At 36.5% G+C, this 21,740-nt stretch overlaps 1 protein-coding gene across 4 annotated transcripts in view; it reads right to left on the bottom strand.

Moving 5' to 3' along the window:
* Positions 1-1,860: 1,860 nt before the first annotated feature.
* DSE (dermatan sulfate epimerase) overlaps positions 1,861-21,740 on the bottom strand; it is a 70,864-nt gene continuing 50,984 nt past the window's right edge. For all 4 annotated transcript variants that reach the window (XM_016956197.4, XM_009451875.4, XM_016956198.4 and 1 more), the window contains 4 exons: positions 12,987-13,240; positions 8,945-9,184; positions 6,594-6,801; positions 1,861-4,558 (listed from right to left, as the gene is read on the bottom strand). In XM_016956197.4, coding sequence (XP_016811686.1) covers positions 2,800-4,558; positions 6,594-6,801; positions 8,945-9,184; positions 12,987-13,240 — 2,461 coding nt within the window. In that variant the 3' untranslated portion in view covers positions 1,861-2,799. The remainder of the gene's footprint in view (positions 4,559-6,593; positions 6,802-8,944; positions 9,185-12,986; positions 13,241-21,740) is intronic.

Below are 21,740 nucleotides of genomic sequence, written 5' to 3'. Positions count from 1 at the left end.
AGGTGATACATTTTAACAATTAAAATAGTTCCAGAACATGGTCTTCCACCTGACTTTGACAATTAAAACAATGTTGTCAAAAGAATGTTCTCTCTGAAGATTCTGGGTCTCATCCACCACCATAGGTCTCATCTACCATCAACTGAAATAAGCTAATCAGTTATAAACAAGGGAATATACTTAAAAAAAAAAAAAAGAGAAACACGGTCTCACTCTGTCTCCAAGGCTGGAGTGCAGCGGCACAGTCATAGCTCACTGCAGCACAGAACTCCTAAGCTCAGGCAATACTCCCACCTCAGCTTCCCAGGAATATACCACTTTTACTGCACTGACAAGCTCTGTATGCTAGTGATTCTCAAATTCTCTTTAAGGCTAGGACCAAGAGTCCTGCCAATCCCCTGAACAACAGCTCACATATTATCAAATGAACTTGAAACATTCCTGTCATAGTGAGCAGCATTGAAACAGATTCCATAATTGATTACTCAGTTTCAAGGGAGATTTAACATTGCTTTGTTTTCAAGTTACAAAAAGTTCCCTAGTTTTACTCAAATATGCACTATCCCTGATAAAAAAAACATGTTTCATTATGAAGAGGGGTGATTTGTTTCAGCATTTTTTTTTTTCACTTAACCACTTAAGTCACTGCCTGAGGAAGTTTCTTTTTAAGGAAATAAATACCAGGTTCATTAGAAGAAAAAAAAAACCACATAATTTTAATTCTTTTTGTTTTAAAGATGCATATTTTAAAAAGACTACTTTAAAATGAACTAATATGTTACACCGGATCATGCTGTGGTGACTAACGTATTGTCAAGCCTTAACCTAATGAAAACAAAAGAAAAGCGAGTTTGGCACTCACTTGCACTTTTCATCTCTGTTAGAAAGTATGTCTCAGTTTGGATCTGAGATCAGGTTTGCTTGGTAACCTCAAAGAATAATTTTCCTTTTTTTTTTCTTTCAAAATTTCCTTTTGATCATTTCAGACAGTTCATCCTTTTGAGTGAGAAAGAGTAAAAGAGAGGAATGTTGAGTGAGGTTAAGTAAACAGAGAATCTGTCACATAAAGCAAGTTTAAATCCTAGTAAGAGCATCCATGCAGGACAAACGGAAGCATTATTCTTTTGAAAACATTATTCTTTTAAACAGTGTGTAATGACATCCTCCCTAGAGACTTTCCATGAGAGGGGAAAAAAATTACTTCCTCAGAAGTCGTTTTCTAGATTCCAAGCATAATAAGTGAAGCACAGTTAAAAGTCAAACTTGTGTTTTCTTTATGCAAGAAGGTTCAAATTAGAACTGCAGAAAGGTACTTAAAAGTTTCTCCAACTTGTCTTTTGGTTACATACTGGTATTGCTGTGAACTAAAAGAGCAAGTAAGAGGAAAGGTTACTGTTGTTACTTTACACCTATAAATCAGTGAGTGTGTCCTTACTGTAAAATTTGAGCTGAACATATTTTCTGTTTCAAAGGAGAAATATATGACTCAAATATGCTGAATGTATGATAATTTATTAAGTTCCTTTTAAGTATATCATTTTCTTATGCTCAAGTAGAAACTATGGATTATTTTTGTAGTATTCTATGCTGCTGTTACCTTCTGAGGAGTTGATTGAAAATTTTATGCTTTTAAAAGTTGGGTGCTACTTAAATATCAGAATTGGCTATTGTTTTAAATATTTAAAATATGCTTAAACAACAATTAAGGTTAATAAGTAGAGAAAATACTTCTTTTGATTCAAACACTACTTTATATATTTAATGAATACACGTCCAAATAAAGATCTCTCTTCAAAAATTTTGGAAAATGTTAATGCATTTTGAATATAATGGAACAAAGAAGAAGAATACTAGAGAAAATTCACAATTATGATGTTTATTTAGGAAAATAAACTTGAAGGAGGTTTTCTATTAAAAAAACATAAGAATCATATCCAAATTTTAGACTCTCCATCTTCTTTGGTATGAAAATCAACATTCATAATAGAAAATATTTTCTTTTGAAAGGTTTAGTTGTTATTGGGTCTATAACGGTTTTCCATATAAGGAAAATACAGTATTAAGTTATCTGTAATCATCTCACTTATTGAACAACCAATGAATGCATGCAAGTAACCAAGCATATGTGTGCAGAGACCAGCATCAAAGGAAATATTCATTCATAGATATATGTTTTCTAATAAAATATATTTTAAGTTTTTAATGATCTTCTGCTATCATTTTTTGCCATGTTATCTGAATAGCCATCCAGATCTGCAGTAAAAGATCCTGTTAGTTACATAACTCAAGAAGTACTTCCCCAAGGAAGCTGACACCATCATACCAGGACTTAGCAACATTTATCTTTCAACATGACTATACCATTAAAATTTTTTTATATTTCTCAGAATTGTATTCTTCAGTCTTTTCCACAATATAGTATATGGAAATTGCTAATAGCATTAAATTAATATTAATAAAACCCAATTCTATCTAAACCTTTTTCTCATAAGAAAAAACATTACTTTAAAAAACAGACTTTTTGTTTCTTCTAAAAGTAGTACTATATGGACTGCTCAATTAGCAATGCCAAATACTTCCAAAAACACCATAGGACCACCAAGCTATTTCTACTGCTTTGATAAATTCTTTTCCTGCTCCAATTTCTCCACGTTCCTGCTTTCTTGTGTCAAAATATCTTCCCTTAATTTGTTAAAATGAATCTGAGGGAAAAAAATCTGATAATCTGGGGTAAAGAAATGTTTTTTTTGCATAGACTCTTGTGATCACAAAATGACCAGGTAATTTATAGCTTCAGTGCTAACACTGTGATTGGGAACAAGAAGAGTACAACCATAATAAAATACAGCTATCTATGAGAAGAACTGCATAAAGACATCTTTGGCCGTGTAGGCTCTGGGACCTCTGGAAATAAGTCAGTTGCATTGCCAACATGACAAAGAAAATAGCAATGTTCAGAATCAGGAACAACCTGGTATAGGAAGCAGACAGTGATGGGGCCCTGCTGTGTGTAGCTGTCACCATCCGTGCCTGTCCAAACCGGCCTTTAATCAAGCCCCCATTTTTATGTTTCTCGTATGTTACATCTGCAAAATCTAAAAGGTCTTTCATTTCTTCATCTTCATCTATGGGTAGTTCTTTCTGTGCCAAAATCTGAGCTTTCTGTCTAATCTTTTTCTCATTGACTTCAATCTGTGCAAAAATATCAGGGACAGCATCCACAAATTTATAGCGTTTGCCTGCCCTTCGGTTTTTCTTTGACTTGCTTTGCTGCTGCTGTTGCTGTGATATGGCAAAAATCCTGTCAATGGCCTCCTCAGTCTGTCTCTTATCTGAAAATCTCAGCAGGCGTTCAGCAGTCTTCCTAAAGCTAGCTGTGTTCCGGACTCGGGACAGTATCTGCTTCTCCAGCAGCTGAAACACTGGTTTAAAATGCTGCAAGTTCTGTTCCACAATAGCAGCATAGTCCTTCACCTCAGGGACAATGCTGCTCTTGATGACTGAATTCCGGTCAAACAGAATTTTGTGATGATCAGCAATGACCTGTGCAAAGGCGGACTGTCCTGTGGCCTCACCTGTCCACAGGTATGTGGCGTAGGCATGTTTGCTGGTGGCTATGAACACATCCAGTTGCTGAGAGTCTCCGTGGACAGTGAAGCTCTGAACATCTATAGATGGCCCTATGAAGAGGTAAGCTGCCCTGGTGATGGGACTTCGGAGGTGCATGGTGACATTCACATAGTTTGTCCCGTTGTAGGGATAGCCCCGAGGATATGTCACTGAGGCAAAGGTTGCTTTCTTGCTGTAGCCAGTATCGTCCATCCAGTACATTTTATAGAGACCATCTCTCTGCCTGATGAAAGCCCCATGGACACCATCTACCACAGTCTCCTCAAAAGGAACATCCACATTATGGAAGAAGCTCGCTGCTGTCTCCAAGGGACTCTCCTCTCCCAGGTGTATTTGGTCTACAAGGAGAAGCAGCTGTGGATGTAGGAGGATGAGATTCCTCTGAACATTCTTCAGGTTGAGCTGGGGGTTATAAGCTCCCACACCTTCTCCTCGGATGAAAACCACCCCATTTTTCTCCTCTGCTGCAACCACCCTCCCCTGACAACTAGCTGCCAGGTCATGCTTGTATTTAGACCATTTTGATGAGCAGTCTTCTGTGACCTGACCCACCCAGGGAGAAAAGCAGCTCTTTGAAACAGCTGGGGAAAACATCAAAACATTGTTGAAGAAGGTGTACTTCGGCCCATACAGAGCCTCAGTAATGAAAGGCACACCATTGGGAGCAAAAGTAAATGAGTTTTGATCAGGATGTTCATGCCCTGCATTAAAATTTCTCCATCCTTTGATCCAATCTTTGTATTTGTTTCTGTGGACAATGTCATATATTGCACGTCCCCCCAGTTTTCCAGACTTGAAGGAAAGGAAAGATCTATTGATTTCTGCAGGTAGTGCACTTCCATAAGTCACGACACCCCAGTCTTCAAAATAATGCAGTGTAGGGGTGCCAAAGTCTGGAGGAGGAACCGATTTCAAGCTGGCATCATACCTGAAATTAATTTTGAAAAATTAAATGGTTTTCTGATGGCAGTGAAAATAACACATAACATGGTAATGTGGAAGATGCGACACACAAATGCTACCCAGAGCACTGGCAGTGCAGAGTGTATTAGGGACAATTCTAAAAATATCCAAGGACAACCAGTATGCACAAAGGGAAACCCTTGGTGACTGGAAGAGGAATATTTCTTTATCATTTGTGATCCTTGGGTTTGGGCCCGAAATGATTTCTGCTCTAATCTCTACATGGACCATCTTCACTTGATGATGTCAGAGTGACCATTCAAACTACTGGGCCTCATGGATTTAAGCACTTCATCCAAATTTCTGGTTGAGGGGCTCCTCTTCTAGAAATGCCATGTTAGAATCTGGACTCTAACAAGCCTTGAGTTGTAATAAAGTATAGTTCTGCAGTAACTGATATTATTGAATGTTTGGTATTGAAAAGAGTTCTCCCTCAAGATTTTTTTCCTTGAAAAAATAAACTGAAATAGAGGAGAACTTCACATATTAGATAAAATGTATGACCAACACCACATCTCAGAATATAAATGGATGAAGTTTCAGCAAACTGTCTTATATTGAGGGATTTATAATTGTGCCTACTACTGACCAGCCAGGTCCAAAGGTTTGGTTTTGTTTTAATCTGCAGATGATGCCATGCTTCTTGGACAATAAATGACTTCTTATTTTCATTTATGATAAATGTTTATTATTAGCACTATGTACTTTTCCCTAAAGTAAATCAATCACCTAGAGTTAATCTTATTGGTGTTTGATATTGACTGTTTCATCTGTTGTTCTAGAGTCTCAGTTTCAAGACATCAGAAATTATATCTCTACTTAGGTCTAGTATAATGTTGGCTTAATTAATGTGATTTAACAAGTGTAGATGTAAGCTGAATTGGCCATCTTACTCTCAGTTTTTGGTCAGTTTGCATATTGCCATAAAGGCAGATTTTTAAGTTAGACTTAGCATTAATCTGACCTATTAATCCTGTAGTTAGCTTTATAGAACTCTCTTCATTGAATATTTATGAGTAACTTATTTATGGGTTACACTATTAAGTAATTATGTCATACTCCTGAGAGAACTCAAGGATGGTTGCATCTTAATATGTTTAGTTTATCTATGAAAATAATCTTAAATTGTTGGTTAAACTATAGACACCATTTTACTAATATTTTTTCCTCCTTAATTTTTTTGTATTTTGAAAAAAAAGAATAAAGAGAAGCAAACCACAAGAAAGCTTGTTTTGGAGTTGAATGCAAATTTCAACAGCTTGAAAAGACATCAGGGATTAATGATTAATCAGTTCCCTGTAATTTTGATTTTAACTTATTGGATGCCAACAACATATTTGGCAATACTTTAAAAAGGAGACCCAAGCTTCTCTTTCTGGGCTTAAAAGATTAAGGCAAAAAAATTTACACGGTCCTTTTATTATCAAAGTGAAGCTGTCAAATACTGTCAAACACTTTTAAACACTTTTGAAAATTTAGTAACAGCTTTGCTATTAGAAGATTATAATGCTCCATTTACCAAAACAAAATATTTTACTACCTTTTTTTGGTGTGATTATCAGAATAACCTAGTCTAAATTTTGTGTTTTGTTTTATATGCTTTCAAAAAATGATGTAAAATCAAAACATGCTTATTTATGAAATAGTGCAAGTGTAGGACAGCTCTAATATGAGAACCAAAAACTGAAGACAGTAATTAGATGTTAAACATAAAGAAATGTTTCTAACACTACCTATTAGGTACTATGCTCACTACCTGGGTATACTGCACATGTACCCCTGTATCTAAAAGTTGAAATTTTTTTTTAAAAAAGAAAAGTTTCTAAGAGTTTCAAAAACAGTGATATGAGTTGAATTGAAACTTCATATACTCAGGTGGCATGGAGAAAAGATTTAAAAAGTGTTTTAGTTTTTCTTTTTAAATGCAAAAAAACAAGTGCATAGCATGAATAGTACCCTTGGGTACCATTTCTCTTTAAAGCTAGCCCAATGTGTCATACCAGAGAAATTCCGTGTGCAGAGTGCACCAGCGCTGCCCTTTGGATGGTGTTCCTGGACCTTCCACCACACGGTTCCTTCTGATTTGGTCAGCTAGCCAGTTAGCACTGCCATTACGCATGACAAATTTATCAAGGAACACTAATTGGCTTTCTGGACCATAAAACCAGTTGTAATTTGAGTCCGCAATAGCCACAGTCCTTTGAAACCCTAGGGAAATAAGTTGGAAAGAATTAAGATACTTTGAAAACTTCATACTCCTATATAGGTCTAAACAATGACTTTTCAAATCTAGTTGCAAATTAGAATTGTGTAATGGAAGGGATAAAATAAAAGAAAAATCACAATCCTCACATTTTATTCCAGACGAGTTAGTCAGAATCCCTCAAAAGGTCTTCCACATATGTTGTGTGCAAGCTTGTATTTATTATGTGGTAACCTGTCCTTGGTAACATTAGTGCTACACCTATTCCCTGCCTTCCTCATTTTCCAATGTTCATGCTATACGTGATTATATGTGCATATATACATGGGACATCCTCTTGTGCAGTTTGGGTTTCTGAACCTGGAATGAACACTAGCTCTCCCACAACTCAACATGCATTCTAGGCCAAGATAATAAAATAACATGCTTCAATTTGGCTTCAATAAAGTGTAAGTTATACTATATATAAAGTTCAGGGGAGAGACTGAGTTTCTACAGGAAGAAAATTTAATTCCCGGAGTAGCTCCTGCCAGTATGTACTGCTGGAAGTTAGACGACAGAAAATGCAAGGATCATAAAGCCATATATCATTTTTGGAATAGGGAAGAAAAATAAAAGCAGGTAAGACTGGATATGCTCCACGTGTTCATGAAAAAAGAAGCATCATGGTAGAAAACTCAGCCAGACAAAAAAATTGCTACTAGAGTATCAACTGTAGAAAAAAAAAAAAGAGAAATGAAGTTGAAAACAGATTGCTTTAACATAGAACCTCTTCTAAAATGTTACCACAATTATATTTATGTAATTTACAGCTCATGTTTTTGTTCCTAATAATTTAGTAAATGATCTTGTAAGTATACCTTATTTTAAAATGATATTTTCTGAATCTTCTACTAGTCTGTGAATTCCTTGAAAGCAGGAGATGTGTTTTATTCCTCTTTGAATCCTCTGCCTACTACAGTGCCTGGCACACAGATGTTCAATAAAAGTTTAATTAACACAAACATATAAATGCTGCTCTTAGACATGTTCATACTGTCTTTTCCACTTTAGGAAGTAGCCACAGACACAGCTCACAGCAAACACAATTCCTGATGTAGTTAGCCTTTAGATCTCAGTTTAAATTACAAAGCACTGAAACCTCTTAAAGGTCCCTTGCTTCAGGTAGCCTTTGTTTACTAGGATGAATCGCAAAACAGGCCTCTCCTGCATGTCTAAGAAAAAGCAACAAAGCAGTATTTTTTTGAATGTAAGTCTAAACTAAATCTTAAAATGGTTCTTATGCTCTGCAATATTTTTGAATTAGTCCAATAATGGAGATTCTATTAATCTGTATGTATACTACCAGAGCCAAAAGATTTAAATACTGAATTATTTGTCGTAGGTCTAGAATCACCATCTAAAAATTGCATTTCCTTGGGGAAGGGGGGGAATCTATCCTGATAAAATTTTCCTTTATAACTTGTTCTAACATCTTAGTCCTGTTTTAGAAATAAAAAAAAGGTTACAAAGTTCTCTGGAAATGAATACATTATTAAATCATGTATATATTTTTTTTAGAGCTAGTTCTCTTAGAAGGCTAAATGACACAGCAATAAAGAAATTACAAGTTTTACAGCACTTTTTTGTTTACTTTTCTACACTATACTATTTACTTCAATAAAATATTAAAATACTAAAGCTCCAACTTAAATGTGTAGGTGTAATCTTTCATTTTGAATCATGTCTGTATAGTTTGAAAGAAAAAACTGAAAACCAAAAATTAAAATAGGATTGATCAGGGATCACATATAAAGGAAAACTGACAGGTAATCACAAATGTTTATATTTTGCTTGCAATGATGAAGATGAGTTCGTATATTACTCAAGTTTGGATATATAAAAAAAAAGTATTGAGGGGCCTAGAAATTGTATTTAATGCATAACCCTCCAAACTTTATAATACCTAAATCATAAATACATTAGCCTCCAAAATGTTCTGGCTATATGCAACTCTTGAATTCAATTTTTCTTTGATTAAAAAAATCTATTTAATTTCAATATGACAAACTCTAAGGACCTAATTTCTCTGCCTAGTCTAGCTCATTTTCATAATCAGAAAAAATTACAATAGTTTAATGTTTTCACACTTCTGACTCCTCACTATACCTGGCAGGATGGTTCTATACATAAATGCAAAGTGTTGTTTAAGCCACGGATGGCCAAAGTGGTTGATGTTGAAGTGCCTCTGGACGAGAAACATGTACTGGAAGAGTGATCTAGTGGTGTAGCTGCCATACGCAACTCCTTCATAGAGGGAGCCATCCGTCACCTCCCTGAGCAAGACCAGAGATTTCTCCATGATGGTCAGAACTTGTTTGGTCCATAAGTACGCTTCTTGAAGATATCCTGAAGGATGAAAACACATGGAAGCAATGACTAAAGCCTGTGACAAAGCATAAACAAAAATATGGCCAATAAAACCCTCTGAGTTATCTAACTAGTTTATATTACAAATCGCGTTTTGTAAAACTCCAACTTGTCAGTGTATAAATAACATCTTGTAATCCAGGTTTGTGACAGTCCATGATGTAAGTTAGGAAGTTCTTCCTGGCTAATATGGTGAAACACTGTCTCCACTAAAATTACAAAAAATTAGCCGGGTGTGGTGGCAGATGCCTGTAGTCCCAGCTACTTGGGGGCTGAGGAAGGAGAATGGTGTGAACCCGGGAGGTGGAGCTTGCAGTGAGCGGAGATCGCGCCACTGCACTCCAGCCAGGGCGACAAAGCGAGACTCCGTCTCAAAAAAAAAAAAAGTTATTGACTCTATAAATGAAGAGAAACCCTTAAATGAGTATCAGTCACTTTCCAGTCTTTAATAAACTGTATCACATGTAAGATCACAAATGCATATAACTTTATGTTGGCAAGAGAGGATTTGTATATTAAGATTTTTATTCAGTGTTCCTAAAAATATAATACTTGAAAATATTTTTAAAAGTTTATCTCTTCGTGAAACTTGCATCATTATTTTATAGAATTTGTAATAGGCTGCACATATTATAAATGTTAAACGGACAGTCTTCAATTTGTATTGTCATTAGAAGGTAACCTCTTATCCTTTATGTGCTTTTCCACAGGATCTGAAAAGGCAGCACAGTGGGGCTGAGAAACCACTGGAAAGGCAAACTAATAATGAAAAATCAACTAGGAATCCTGAATCTGCCAAAAAATGAGCTACATGATTTTGTCCAAGCAATTCTTCCATCTGTCACATTTTAATCTCCCCACTGAAAATTAAGTCTATAACAAGTTATAAAACCTTTTAACTCAGAAATGCTAGCTTTCTAGAACTGTTGCATTTAGTTGACAATAACAACTCCTCATATTTCTATAACATTTATAACTTACACAGCACTGAACAGAATCTTAATTAATCCCTTTAACAACCCAATTATGTATTATTGCCCCAAAACAGAAAGGCTGACTTGTTCAAGACCTCTGGCACATGACTAAAAATGAACACAACTTTAATCTCAACCTAGGTCTTTAGATTTAAGGTTTCGCTTTAAAACACGCGACCCTTAAGAATAAAATTAACCCCAATGCCTCCTGGTGTGGGTGTAGCCACATTGCTTTACTTCCACAAACATGTTGACCACGCTACCATGGCCTACTATGTGGCAGGTGTGGGGCTTCCAGAGGCCCAGGTCCAACCAGCTCTGGGCCTAAATATAGGTCCCAGGCTAAGACTTGGCTCCTGACTAATGGGGGCAACTCAGCTGTCAGGCTTGGGTATGCAGAGGTGATTGTTCATCATACCCTGGCCTCTTCTGCCACCCAGCATCATACCTGATATGTCAATATTCTGGATAGTTTTCAATTTCCATTCTCTACCATTCTGGTTTAAAATTCTAATTATCTTCATCCTTTTCCTTTGTGTCTTCCATCTCCCACCAGATACCAATGTGACTGATGCCTAAAATCAGATCACTGTTCCCAAGGTACCACATTACCTAAATTTCCTTATTTGTTCCTTACAACAACCCTCTTCAGAAGATATGAGGCAATGTCTACCAAAATACTTTGTAAACTGCAACTCTCTGTGAATACAAGGTACTGATACTGTTAATTGAAGCTATACCCTGTATTTTTTTTCTGCCACCCGGAATACCTTGCCTGGAATGTTCTTTAATTTCCCCTTAAGTTCTCCTATCCGTCTTCAAAGTTACATGAAGAAAATTACTGAAAGAACACTGCTCTCTTGAATTCCAAGTCAATATACTCATTTTATATTTAACCATAACGCTTTTCATGGTATCTTTTATTTCACTCTCTGGGGTTCCTGTAACTACGCTGTAATCATTTAAACATTTCACACCTGTCTTCTTTCCAACTGATTTCTACCTTCTTCTGTCCAGTCTTGTCATAATTGTGTGTACTTATGTGGGGGCTCTGGAAGAGTGTCTGCCAGGGCCACCATAACTTTAATCAGAAAATAAATGCATAGGAAAATTCCTGCCAGGGCAAAATGACATATTTTGATTCAATCCAAACCAGTATTTTGGGTCACTGCTTATTATTTGGAATAATGTTATTTACAAAGACTGAAGAAATAAACTCTACTCCTTCCCTTAAATAAATAAAAATTTATTTAAGGAAATAAAACTATAGTAGCTTAAATTTAAGACCTGAAGCAGAAATTTGGCTCACCTAAGGGATCCTTTCACCATTTCATGATGGTGTCTTTTCACAGGCCTGGGGCTTTATAAATGGTTAGTGGATTCTCACATTGTTTGCATTTTGATGTTTTAATTTTCTTTTCCTTTCTATTTTATTTATTTATTTATTTAAGACTGAGTCTCACTCTGTTGCCAAGGCTAGAGTGCAGTGGTGGGATCTCGGCTCACTGCAACCTCTGCCTCCCAGGTTCAAGTGATTCTCCTGCCTCAGCCTCCTGAGTAGCTGGGATTACAGGCACACGCCACAACGCCCAGCTAATTTTTGTATTTTTAATAGAGACGGGATTTCCCCATGTTGGCCAGGCTGGCCTCAAACTCCTGTCCTCAAGTGATCCGCCCGCTTTGGCCTTCCAAAGTGCTGGGATTACAGGTGTGAGCCACCACGCCTGACCTGATGTTTTAATTTTCTTTAGGTTTTAGTGAGAGTAGGGGACAAGGGGAGCTAGCATGAAAATTCACTCTCATAATTAAATTTTGCTTAAGTTATTATAAATGGAATTCCCCTTCTGACAGAGATAACAAAATACAGCAGAAAGAGATTGAACTTTATGGATGGCCAGAAGTGGGTCCAAATCCCAGCTGCCTTATATGGTTGATGTGAGAATTGAATAAAATATGGAGAAAGACTAGCACATGTCATATGCTCAGTTAATGTTAGTTTCTTTTCCTCTAAGACCTAATTAAAATGACGGTTGGTTGATGTGACAAGGGAGAAAGCTAGGTTTGGGTAAAATCTGATGTTGGATAATCAACAAAATGCTTAATAATTCTTATGGGGAATATAATCGAGTTAAATTCTGTTAGATTTCCAATCTCCAATTATATATTTAATATTCTGATAATTCCCTGTGATCTCAGAGCTGCTTTTCTTAAACACAATCTTAATCAGTCATTTATAGATTTCTACAGAAGTTGTAATTTAGAGTTAAAAGAACAAAGAAAATGTATTATTGGCAATTATGCAATATGTTAAAGCAAAGTAGCTACACAATCCACAAAAATTGCTTCCAATTTGGATGTAAATAATCCAGTTTGGTTGTTTTAAATATTAAGAGGAAAAAATAGTAGTGGTGTTATGATTCACATCTGTGTGCTGGAAATCTTCATTTCAAATAACCAACCATCTGTTTAGCTTTTTAAAATTTCACTTATTCCAGGATGGCTGTCTTCACTGTCAAAATTCTCTGGAAAAATGAATATTTATCACCGACCCCGAGCTGTGAGGATTTGTTCTGGGATCATCATAAGCCATAATTAGATAACATGCCGGATAATATACTAGCAGAAAATAAGGAGGAGATGTCCCTCAATTAACTAAGTGATACTGTAGGGACTACTTCATTTCATGGGTTTAGTTAGGATCCAAGTATGAACATGTACTAAGAATGGTTATAAAAATGCTTTGCTCACAACATGGCAACTATGACTTCTGTCAGCTCAGGCATCACCTTGGCTGTGTCCACACCCACCTTGATTCATCAGGACTAGGCTTCCTGTGAGCAAAGCCATACAGTTGGTGGGCTGATGATTGTGCAGGTATTGAAATCCCCATCCTCTCCTGTATGAAGTTTCATACATATACCCTGAGGCATTGGCAATCACTTCAAGAAACTTCTCCTGTTGTGTCTTGCTCAGGTAGTTGTACAAGAAGTCATAAGCAGTGGCAAAACCAACCAGGGAGTGAGCAAGCGGGACCTCATCCCAAGGAGCATCTTTCACCAACCTGTAAAGGAAAATAAATCATGGAAATGAGTTCATCAGACTCACAGCTTTCATCACACTTCTAAAGTGTCTATTTCTCAGAACTAAAGGGCACAATTGAAGATGTAATCCAAGGGCTTAATGACACACAACTGACTTCCCTCCACATTAGAAACAAGCGTAAAGTTTGTCTAAAATGTGAAAATTATACAGTAAACAGTTTTATCTCTCAGGATTCTGGCAACATCAAGATGTCGAGAATTTTTACTTTTTTTTATTCATGACAAGTAGTAGTAGAATATATTCAAAGAGATCTAAAGCACAGAACATGTGTTGGCAGGGCAAAATTCTCTGGAATACCCATTTAACCAGTGCTCACCCTACTCCTCCTTTTCACTTGAATAAGATGCTCTCAGTTCTATTCTTATGGCCACCTTGCTAAGACAGTTGAACATATGTATTGCCTCTTATTTCCCATAGCTGGTCAATGCGAAGGTATTGTGGTCCATAATCCATGACCTCTCAATCTGCACAGACCCACTTGGTCATCACCATGGCGGGAAGCGTGGCAAACGTGAGTGGGAGCTGATTCTAACTCAGAATTTTTACATCCCTCTTTCCCATAAACTGAACTGCACTGCCTTAAAGGTCCTTCAAATATCTTTCTAAGAAGTCTAAAACTTGATCTTCTGTTAAGAATTACATTGTCATTTTCCAGGAAGCCAAGTTTCTGTTTGACTAGCTATATTATTCTGCAAATTAGTGTGTGGCTTGCATTAAGCAGGAAGCAAACAAAGGATCTTTCACAATCAGAATTCTAAGGAATTATCCAGAAAACCCTTCCCATCTGTTCAGGATGTATTTGAGTAATCTCCAAGTGAGGGAAACAAATCAAAAGTGTGCTGTACCTGTGGGAGGTAGAAGAAAGCAATTAGGGATGAAGCTAAAGCTTAACATTTCTATGCCATGAACCTCTTTTGGCAATCTAGTGAAGCCTTGACCTCTTTCTCAAAATGTTTTAAAATTCGTAAGACATAATACGTAAGGATACATGGAAATCTATTATTTTGAAATATAATTATCAATACACATATTTAAAAAATAATAATACAGGCTTTTTAAAATTAAGGCATGAAATACCAACATTTAATAGCAGGGATAATAACTACTATAATTTGTAAGTGGTAATAAGCATAATTTTTGAGATGTCTATAACAACTGTAATGTGGTAATGAAAATATCTGTGATACCTACCTGTAACTTTGTTACAGATCCTCCCAATACCATCAAGATTGGTTATCTCTACTCATGATTGGAAGAAATGTTGGATTTCAGTTAAAGTTAGTAAAAGTTAAGATGTATTAGTTCTCTCAAACAAACCTTATAGACCTCAGTTTACAAATACTTTAAAATGTTCTGAGGGACTACCTCTTCCAGATTATGTTTTTCCTCTAGAAGTTTATGCTAAAGAAATGGCCTAGGTGAGGCCTTCCCTGGTCACCCTATCAGAATTTCATCATCCTCCCAAAATAATATTTAATTCCCCTTTTCTTTTTTCCCTTTAGTAAATATATGTATGAATATGTCTATGTATATGTTTCCCCTCCTAGAATTTAAGTTCTACAAGGGCAGGACTTTTTTCTTCACTATTGTATTCGCAATTGGATCCCCAATCATAGAACAGTGTGGCACACAGCAGATGCTCAATAAATATTTTCAGAAAGAAGGAAAAAGTGAAGGAACAAACCTGTAACTCACTGTCAGCCACACTGCTGGCAGTGATTATGTGATCATTATGGAATCAGGAATTTGGAGAGATCCCTTTATATTTAGTAATAATTTCAGCGTTTGGTTACCATTCGGTGTTTGGTGCTAAAAAGACTGGTGCTAAAAAGATTGATGAGTTTCTTAGCAATTTAGTAACAGACAAAGCTCCCTTGCTCTAGCCAGTCAGCTTGCCAGTGTGTGCACTGTTTGTAAACAGACTATGAGAGTGTGAATGAATTCTCTACTTCTAGGAGAAAAACAATTCATACTGCACACTCATTGCCAGGGAGTTGGGACTATCATCTTCACTGACTCATGGTGACTGGTGGGCCAGGCAGGGAAGCCAGGTCATTTGTTTCCCAACTTGTGTCATTGTACCATGTCATGATGCATCTATAAATGGCACTATATACACCGACCCATGATAAAGCTGATGTCAGTGAATTGCTACCAGCCAGTAAACCCTCACATGTGTGATTAACCAATAAGCTTATTTTTATAGATAACCAGAACATTTGATATAATTCTCATCCTTCATGAAATGTTATGCAAATTTCTGTGAAAATGTCCAAGCCCCGACCTGCAGTTTGTTTATTTCAAACAGTTTCCAATTCAATGTAACACTGGCGCCCCAAAAGAAAAAAGTTTATGGCACCTTCAGGTCTGTCCCTATATCATTAGAAAAGCTGACCTGTAATAGCTGTATTTCTAAAAAGTTATCTAAATCTTTCACCAACACGATCTTACCCAGCCTTAGATACAAAGTGAAATAATGGAAGAGACTATATTTTACAGTCATAAAAACCAATGGAAATTTGCTCTTAGTTCATGGATGGCAGCTGAGAAACTATCGTATTCAATGTGATCCTGACCAGTAATAAATCAGTTCACTGGGAATGGTGGTTAAGTGGGAAATTATTTTTTAAAAAACCAGACAGACATTAATTTATGAATTGTGCTTCAACTTAAAATATATCCATGTGTACACAGATTCACCAATCTTTTGAAGGTGAGCCAAAACCTATTCTCTGAATATGGGTCTACAGATGGAGTTTCATTGTTCTTTCCTGCAAAGAACACACGTAACACATCACTACAATTTCCAGCTTTGTTGTCTTTATTATATAGGAAGAAATTAAAGACACCTGTGAGGGAACGCAGAAGCCTTCTAGATTTTTATGAGTTTTTCCCTAATCTTCTACAAATCTCAATCACACTATATCATGACAGCAATTTTTTACAGTAAGTTATTCCAAAGCTTTTAGGTTGGTTCTAGAAATATTAGCTTTTTCTTTTTGAACTCACACTTTATCTATTTATATTATTAAAACTGTCTCATTACAGGTATTAGGGAAACTGTATTACCTGGTTTGAGAACAAATACAGCTGACACTTGCTCAGCTGGTAGCTCTACTGGGGGGAAAAGAAATAAATGTAAAGTAAAGGGCAACCTACAAGTCCTGACATTCAGCTACTGTGTTACACAAGGAATGGAAGCTGGGTTCACTGGCAAGTTAGTTAAGAGGAGGTTAACTGAGGAAATATTTACACTATTCCTCTTTTGTAAACTACAGTTTCACCCCTTAGAGCAGCTGTTCTCAAAGTAAGGCCCAGGGAGGGGCTTCCGAGACGATTACATTTTAGAGAATTCACAAATAAGAATCATTTTCATAATAACGTAAAGATGTTATATGTTGATATTTGCACTGATGGTACAAAAGCAGTATTAAGTAAAACTGCTGTAACCTTAGCAAGAATCCAAGCAGGGGCACTAAACTGCCCTAGTAGTCCTTGTATGATTTTGCACTGCCATGCACTCAGGTTTTTGTTGTTGTTGTTGTTGTTGTTGTTTAATTTTTAAAGCCAATTTTATTTAAAAATGTCCTTGATGAAGTGGTAAAAGTGATTAATCTTTATAAAATCTCAACTCTTTGAGTATACATCTTTCTAATATCCTATGTGATTAAACGGAGTACCAAAGTACAAGAACGTTACAAACAAAAGAAGTCATGCACTGAGTTGAGAGCTGAGCTAGCTCGGTTTTTTCATGAAACATTTTTACATGACAGAATGATCAACTGACAAATTATAGTTATCTCGATTTGGGTGTTAGCATAGAAATATTCTTGAAAATAAACAAGGAAGGCCTGCCAGTTCAAGGAAAGCTGAAAGCCTTTGTTGCCAAGGACAAACTTGGAGCTTTCAACTGGAAATAAGAATTTTGGAAAATTTGCATCCACTACCAAGAGCTTAAGAGCTTACCAATACTTAAAGATTTTTCTGATGAAATCAGTAAGAACATCAACAAACATGATTTTTATATTGTATAATTAAATGTGTCAACATTCGGTAGACTGAAATAACTCAGTGAACAAACATGCAAAATAACAAAGGCATGATGTTATAAAACCATGCACCGATAAGACAGCCACTCCTAAGTGTAAAATATGCCAATGGATTTTAATGTAAAAGAGTATGAAGAGTTCATTAACATGGCTTCAGATTCTATACTGAAATTAATTTTTATGGAACCACTACCAGTCAAGTTTTAGTGTAGCGTCAAAGAAGAATATTCACAATTATTTGAAAAGATTATTAAAATACTCCTCCCTTGTCAGTCACATATTCCTGTGAGGCTGGATTTTCTTCATATACTTCAACCAAAAAAACACATAGAAACAAATCAAGTGCAGAAGCAGACACATAAGATTTGCAAAGATGTAAAACAACATCTTCCTTCTATTTTTTGTTTTAAAAAAATATAGTTTGGCTGGGTACAGTGGCTTATGCCTGTAACCCTAGTGCTTTAGGAGGCCAAGGTAGGAGGATTGCCTGAGCCCAGGAGTTCCACATAGCAAAACTGTCTCTACACAAAATAATTTTTTAAAAATTAGCTGGGCCTGGTGGCATGCACCTGAAGTCCCAGCTTAGGAGGCTGAGGCAGCAAGATTGCTGGAGCCCGGGAGTTCAAAGCTGCGGTGAGCTATGACTGCACCACTGCACTCTAGGCTGGGTGACACAGTGAGACCCTGTACCTAAAAAAAAAAAAAAATATATATATATATATAGTTATTTTTTCCTAAAAATATGTTTATGTTAATATGAAATGAGCTTTGACAATATATAAATATGAGTAAATGAACAAATAAATGTTTCAAACTTCTCAGTTTTAATTTCTAATATGGTAAACTTTGATAGATACAGCCCAAATAAACAAAGCTGTTTGATGTCCTCATTAATTTTTAAGAGTACAAAGTGCTTCCAAGTCCAAAAAGTTTAAAAACTGATGCTTTGAATATTTTCAAAGGTGAATTTATATGAAATAAATTAATCTGAACACAGGAAAGAGCTATTGATTTTCTGAGTGTAAGGGTGGAATGTTGGTGGGGAAAGGCATAGAGTTTGGTCATGATGTGCTGTGTCTATGAATTAAGTTGTGATTCTGAAAGGAGGAATGAGCCATAACTATTTTTCCAAAGTTGAGCAGTCTCATTAATCCAAATTTTTGTACCAATTTTAAATGGATAGACTGCTTCTATTATCATAAATGCTTTTTAAAATATTATGTATGGAGTATAATAGTTGGCAATCGAAGAAGTCTGTATCACTAAAAAGGTGACAGTTTATTTGATTAAATAACCATTAAAAGGAACCCTAAAAACAATGTTGCTATCTATTTTTATTGGTATAGATTTGAACTACAAGTGATTAAATGCTTCTATTTTTTAAATTTTCATATAGTTTTGATATAGACAGTCTATAGAAAATAACTGCCTGTGAAAAGATTAAAATTTAACATTGCAAGGTTCACAGAATATTATTTAAATTTGTATACTGTTGTCTTAGCCCAGGCTGCCATAACAAAATGCCATAGACTGGGTAGCTTAAACAACAGAAATTTATTTTTTACAAGTTCTGGAAGCTGAAGGTCTGACATCAGGGTGCCCGCATGGTCAGGTTTTGGTGAGAGCTCTGTTCCTGGCTTTTAGAAGGCCGCCGCCATCTTACTGTGTGCTCACCTGGCCTGTCCTAGATGTATGGTGTGGGGATAAGGCAAGCGTGAGAGAGAGTGCACAAGAGTACAAGCTCTCTGGCACCGCTTCTTATCAGGGCACTTATCCTATCATGAGAGCCCCACCTTTAGGACCTCCATCTAAATCTAATTCTCTCCTATAGGCCCTTTTCTCTAAATACTTCCACATAAGGGGTTAGGGCTTCAATATGAATTTTGAGGAGGGTCCCATTCAGTTCATAGCAACTGTCTATTTAATTTACACAAATACTGCTAAAATAAACACTTAGAATAAAAAGAAATTAGGTCTTTGAAAACAAAGATGTGCCAAGAGATCACTCATACTTATTTAAATTAATCAACAGTATACAAGAAATACTAGAAACAATAGAACTCATAATTCCCTTTATAATTAATCCTATTTCCTAGTACTTTTCAGAACCTAACAACTTTATAGCAGGCTTTTCCATATGTAGCTATGCTCCACAGATCACAATTTGATCCACAGTATAGGCAAATCTACATATTTTTTTAAGTGTATTTAAATGAGACTTTATGATTTGTCAGACCTTTCCAACAAAGGAGGATAACTCCAATAAAATGATCCATCTTCTTTTTCTCATTTTCAGAATAACTATAGTTTTACCAACCTATAAAATATTTACTTCGTAAATTCATAAAGTAGAAGATTTGCGTTTAAAATCTGATTTTATACAGTAGATAGTTATGGAACTACAAATTTAAGTTAAAATGAAACAAGCTTTACAAAAATTATAAATTTACATTCAGAACACAACAGTGAACTCCTTAGAAATTGCAAACTCTAAAAGTACCAGGGTAGTGCACCACCAGCTTCCCATTTGCCAGCTTTGCTGCAGCTGTGTCTACTGTACATATGCCACACCTCTGTCCACGTGCACTTGGGCACACCATTAAAATAGGCCAGAATTAGGTCAACTCTATTTTAAAAATGTAAATTATTCTATTCATTCTAAAAGTCTCCTGAACACAGTAACTTGATAGAAAACCATTTAACTTTCAACCAAACACCTTTGTGTGTTTGGAAACAAACTCCAATAAGTTAAGACAGTCATGTATTACCACTCCTTTTAAAAACATGACTAATGCAGTAGTGATTCATCTTTTTTCCCTCCATTTTAAATGTGAAAACTAACCATGAATGTTAAATGTTAGTAATATGTTAAATTTGGTATGGAATTCCTATAAATGTAGCTAAAGGGAAATGGATTTCTCACCTCTGAGGCCTCATCTGTAAAGCACATTGGGTCTTGGCAGACATTTGCCAAGAGGACCAGATTAAGTCTGAAAGATAGAGACTTGATCTAGGAGGTTCTGAGTGGGTAGTCAGCAATCCAAGGGGAATGTTCAGCTAATCTCTGGCCTGGCTTGGCGTCCATATTCCAAGTGTTTGATCAGGTGGCTAAAGGTTAGCACTGGCATTGTGAAGCAAAATGCACAGGGAGGGAAAGGAGAGGGGAGTGTACTTCATATTAATTAAGCACATGTTATGTGCCCAAGCCTCTACGTACATTGTGTCATTTCATCTTCTCAACTCAACATTAGGTATTCCATCCCCATTTTATAGGTTGTGAAAAAGCAATTTGGATAGGAGATTACTTGTTCAGGGCCACACAGTTAAACAGTGAAGCTGAGAATGGAATCCAGAATTATCTGAATTATCTGAATCTAGAATGGTTTTTACTTCTTAGTGAGGGGAAGAACGGTGCTTTCAAAGAAAGTCACCAAGTTTGCAATAAGAACTGAGCCAGAACATGCCAGAGTCAGTAGCTCTACCAAAAGCTAGGCAGAAGGGTCCAAGGGTTCTAAGCCTTGCCATTTTCATGACATCAAGACAGAGCAAGGCATGAGATCTGAGAAAAGGGGCACACATTAGAAGAAGAGATACTGCCATTCTGTGCTCACGTGGTTTCTCAGGGCCCACCCAAAGAACATGAGACACCAATCATGTAGATTTCCTGAACAACTCTTTCCCTCCCTGATGAGCCTGCACACCTAATGTACTACTCTAAGGTAGAGTTGGTCGAGGGGATGGTGGTTCTGGTTTGCATCTTCAGAACCTTGGGCCCCTTAAGGTAGTAACAAACACTCTCTTCGTGATCAAACCCTAGCCAGGCTCCTCTGTGCCTTCTTGGCTAGGCCTCAACCTCATTCCATGAAGAGTAAACACTAACAAGTTTCCAATACCTCAAGGTCATATCCCTGAGATGACCCTCTCCCCGTTGAAAGTGTCTGCCTAAGAAACTCAAGGCTTCCAAAAAAATTTGTCTGTTCCTGTCAACATTTGAGGATAGGGTCTCTGTCTTTCAGTCTCTGTGGGAGGATAGAATTCTACCCTTGATAATTGCCACTTAGCAGATGTGTGATTAGCTGGCCTAATCACATGTACATTGACTACCCTTTGTAATTTTTCTCTTTCCTGGCTCTACTAAGCCCCTGCTTGCCCTCCTCCCTTTAAAATGCCTATTCACCTCTGTACAAATTGACGTTCAGTTCAGTTTATGCTGAACTCTTTTCCTACTGAAATACTACTGATTAAAACTTATCCTTGCCACTTTAGTGTCCGGTATTGTTTACCTTTGACACTGGCCAGGGCTAGAGTACACAGAAATGGACAATGAGCTTTCCTTTTTCAATATCTACTTTGGGAACAAAACTACTTTCCCTTTCTGGAAACAATTGCTAGAAGGATGAACGGTATGAC

This window comes from Pan troglodytes, chromosome 5 (genome assembly GCF_028858775.2).
Source record: "Pan troglodytes isolate AG18354 chromosome 5, NHGRI_mPanTro3-v2.0_pri, whole genome shotgun sequence".
Taxonomy (NCBI): Eukaryota; Metazoa; Chordata; class Mammalia; order Primates; family Hominidae; genus Pan; species Pan troglodytes.
The sequence above is the reverse complement of the archived record's forward strand: the minus strand, read 5'-3'. Positions and strand labels throughout refer to the sequence as shown.